Source organism: Tetrahymena thermophila, assembly GCF_000189635.1.
Source record: "Tetrahymena thermophila SB210 genomic scaffold scf_8254798, whole genome shotgun sequence".
Classification (NCBI taxonomy): domain Eukaryota; phylum Ciliophora; class Oligohymenophorea; order Hymenostomatida; family Tetrahymenidae; genus Tetrahymena; species Tetrahymena thermophila.
In genome coordinates, this window is record NW_002476554.1 from 453,702 (window position 1) to 458,099 (window position 4,398).

The 4,398-nt window shown below is 21.1% G+C and overlaps 1 protein-coding gene across 1 annotated transcript in view; it reads right to left on the bottom strand. All coding sequences in view use genetic code 6, as the record gives it.

Moving 5' to 3' along the window:
- TTHERM_00175920 (variant specific surface protein S2, putative) overlaps positions 1–1,399 on the bottom strand; it is a gene marked incomplete at both ends in the record, with an annotated part of 2,025 nt that extends 626 nt beyond the window's left edge. Inside the window, 2 exons of the mRNA XM_001008754.3 lie at positions 130–584; positions 669–1,399. Coding sequence (XP_001008754.3) covers positions 130–584; positions 669–1,399 — 1,186 coding nt within the window. The remainder of the gene's footprint in view (positions 1–129; positions 585–668) is intronic.
- Between the last annotated feature and the right edge of the window lie 2,999 nt (positions 1,400–4,398).

Below are 4,398 nucleotides of genomic sequence, written 5' to 3' on the forward strand. Positions count from 1 at the left end.
ATTTTCGATTATAAGTAATAACAATTAGATTATCACTAAAATCTGTTGGAAGAGTTACATCATTGCTTTAAGCTAGATAATTATAGATATTTATACACTAAATGGCTAAGGGAAGCTAACAAATCATACTTTATCCCTAAACAGGACTTTTAAGATACTCTAAGTTATATCCTTCAGGGCACTCACATATTCCTTTTTAAGTATTGGGGAAAATATTTAAATCTGGAAAACAGTTTTATGAACAAGCATTCTGCCATAAATAACTTCCTTCATTACATTTTATGCATGTTTGAATATCGGTACAGGAACTACAGTTTTAGCTGCACTAGAAGCAGATGTTATGAGAATCACAGAAGTATCCATAGCCTTTACCGTTTGAGCAATCGAAATTATTTTTATAAGGATTTCTAACAAGATAATTATACCCTTATTAACATGTACAGGTGTTTGTTAAAGAATCATAAATATAGTTACTACCTACAGATTCACAGCTCTATGTACATTATTTTAAATTAAATAATATGTGTCCACTTTCGCATTACTAACAGCTGCATACTAAGCAATAATTTTAATTAGAATCTTAGCTTTAATTTTTAGTAAGCATACTATAACTTAAAGCTATATTATCACATAGAGAGCATTAATAATTACATATTTAACAATTTTACTTAGAGGAGCTTAGATATGCGTTATTAGGACAAATTTAACAACGTTTTGTAGTTTTATCGATTTGGAAATAAAATTAGTTACATATAGTACAATCTAAATCAGTAGGTCCTGAGCATTCTTTACAAGCTACATTACATTATTTACAATATTTTCCAGAAATGTAATATCCTGACTATTATGAACAAATAACACACTAGTTGGTTTATTCATGAATATGATAACCAGATTAACATAATTCACAAGTGGTTTCATTATTACAATTTTGGCAGTTAGGAATGCATTCAATACAAGAATATCCTTTCAAAAAATAACCTGATTGACATAATTAACAAGTGATTGCATTATTACAATTTTGGCAGTTAGGAATGCACTTAAAACAAGTATATCCTTAAAAAAAATAACCAGATTCACAAGAAGTACAAAGATAATTATTAATTTCACAATTTTTGCATTAAGGAAGGCATTTCTTACAAGCTTAAACTGTTTTATAATATCCATCTAAATTACAATCAGTACAAGAATAATCATCTAATAAAAGATATCGCTTTTCATAACCACAAATCCAGCAATCTCTCTAACGTTTTCCATAACAAGTAACACAATTAGGATCATAACATTTTTCACATTACTTTGAAGAATTTAAAAAATAGTTACCTGCACAATCTGAACATCCACTCTCAAAACATCTTATGCAATTAGGATCATCTTTACAGGAATATCCAATAATCATAGTAATATTTAAAATCAAAATGATAAAAAGTAACATATTTTAGTTAGCTTTTATAATTTTTCTCTTCTCTATTTTCTTTATTAAGTTTTGTTTATATTTTTTAATTAATCTCAAAAATTTATTCTAAAAATAAAATAATGATCTATTCACAAATTAATTACTTTTTGTTTAGCGAAAGATAAAATAAAAAAATATAAATGTTTCAATCAATATTACTTAAATTTGCTTCTTAATAAAAAAGCTAAAAATACTACCTTCTTTTGTGTATTAATTTTTATAATTTGTTAATAATGAAATAAAATTAGTTATAATAATGCTTTTATAAAATGAGAAAGATTTAATAAAATGGTAAATTCACAAACTCCAAAATATTTTATAAAAAAATGTATATATTTCTTGGATACATAGATATTTAGTAATTACATTTTTTTAGTTGATAATCAAAACTAAAAAAAAAAATTTGATTTATAAATTAACAAAACTAAATATTAGATTTCCCTTTTATTTCTTTTTAAGTTTAGGTCTCTGTAAAGATACTCAAAAAAAAGATATTTAAATATTTGATATTAAGTTTGTGGGGTTTAAGAGCAAACAATAATTAATTTGAATTTATTCATTGAAATTTCTGTAATCGCAAATAGAAGGAATGGATAATACTTATTTATTTTATTTCCAAAATTATGTAAACCAAACCAATCACAATCCAAAAACTAAATTTACTTTAATCATTAGATTTTGATTTCAAATATAATCCTTTTTTCAAAATCTAAATATATATATTATTCTATCACTAATACAGAAATATTTTAAACTAATCAAATAATATATTTGATAAAAAGTTCTTTTTTATATCATTTTATTTAATAGAAATTTACTTTAAATCCTATCAATTTAATATTTAAAATATTTAGTTTATCTATTATTTATATTTTTAATATCATAAATTAATTACGTATTCGTTGAAAGATGACAAAATATCAAATTAAATTTTTTTTTTCAATGATAGAAAAGATATTAATCTAAAAACTTTACTTCAGAAGAAATAAGATTACATTACATTAGATATATTACTTTTGTTTTTTTATTTAAATATAAATAAATATTTAAATTATTTTTATATTTTGTTACAAAAGATGCTCTTATTCTAAAGCTAAAAAATGATCCTTAAGAAATAGCAATTATTAAAATTATATTTAATGAATATCTTCATACTAAATCTATGAAAATACAGCGATTCCATGTTATCTATTTTTCTAAACCAAAAGTAAATCTTATTAAATCAATTCTTCTTTGGAAATTAAAAAAATTTTAATGATTACTTTTCTTTTTTAATAATTAAATTAATTTGACACATTTAATAAATTCTAAATAAAGCTTGATTATCAAATATCCTCAAAACCATATTCAAATTTAATGAACAAATTAATTTTTGGCTAAAATTATTAAATAAATCATTGGGTAGTTTTTAAAGTAAGGACTGACTGACTGATTGGAAAGATTAAAGACTAATAAAAAGGAATAAATAAAATAATTATAGCTCATCTTAAGATTAATAGGTTTTTAATATTTGTAAATAAATTGCAAATAATAATATCTAAAATTTATCTTAGATTTTCAACGAATTATTTTCTTTGTAATAGCATTAGCGAATGCTGAGATAGGAGAATTAAATTCATGAATAAGCCTTAAATTTATAATTTTAAATTACATCATTTATTTTTTATAATAATTTTATTAACTACAATATTTGTTTTTATTGAAGTTAAAATCAAATAAAAATAGTAAAATTAATTTTCTAGTAATTTAAAAACAAAAATTATGACAAAATGTTGTTATTAAGCCTTTCATAATTGTTAAAATTAGAGTATTAAAAATAATAAAATAATCCTAACAATTTAAAAATCATAAATAAAATATGAGGAAAAATAAAAATGTTTCTTGGCTAAAGAATGTTTAAGTTAAAATTATATTATAAAATGAAAAAATTTTATTTTGTTTATTTATATATGAAAATATTAAATTAATTAGATAAGTTTAATACTAGATTAAATGATAGAATAATCAATTACTAAATATAAACATTTTATAATTCAAAATTTGTATAATATATCTGAAATAAACATGATAATTTTTCTTTTTTTTCAGTTGTTGTTTTTAAATAATCTCTTTTTTTTATAAAAACTAGATGAACTAACTCTAATATAAGTTGAATTTAACTATGATTTAAGTTATTATTATAAATCTGTACTAATTACAACTTATAGTTCTACTTTCTTCAATTACTTTTCTCTTTTATTTTTTTAATAAATTTTAATAAGATCCTAAATTAAGAATACATATCTAATAAACTGTAATAATGTACTTATTGATAAACAAATAATTGTCAAAATTAGAATTATACTACCAAGTATTTCAATTTTTAATAAAGTTTCATTTGATATTACATCTTCATTAGCAGTATTTTACATTTCTTTGATAGTTATTCCAATAAATATAAATAATACACTCACCATTATTTCTTAAAGCACTTTTATTATTGTTATTATTTTACTTTTAAAGAATCTAAAGTATAATAAATATAAACTACTAACTCCATATACTACTATAGATATTATAGCACATTCTAATTGTTTCTAAAATAAGACAAGAAATGAGATCACAACAAAGTATTTCTTAAAAAAAGAAATTAAAATGTATGATTTAGATCCTTTCATTCTAAAATCGATATCACCATAAATATTTGGAGATTTTAAGACTAAGTAATCACCAGGTTTCTTATAAAGCAAGCAAATTAAAATTACAAAGAAAAAGCAATAAGGTGAAATTTAAAGCATCAAAAGAAAAATATTCTCACCACTTAACCAGCAATAACAAATTGAAAAAACAATAGCTGTTAAAGATGATTAAATGTAATTGCAGAGGAAATTAAAAACCAGTGTATATTATTAAAGTTGTGTACTACTTTCCTTTCAGAATTTTCCTAAAAAATATGCAGTAAA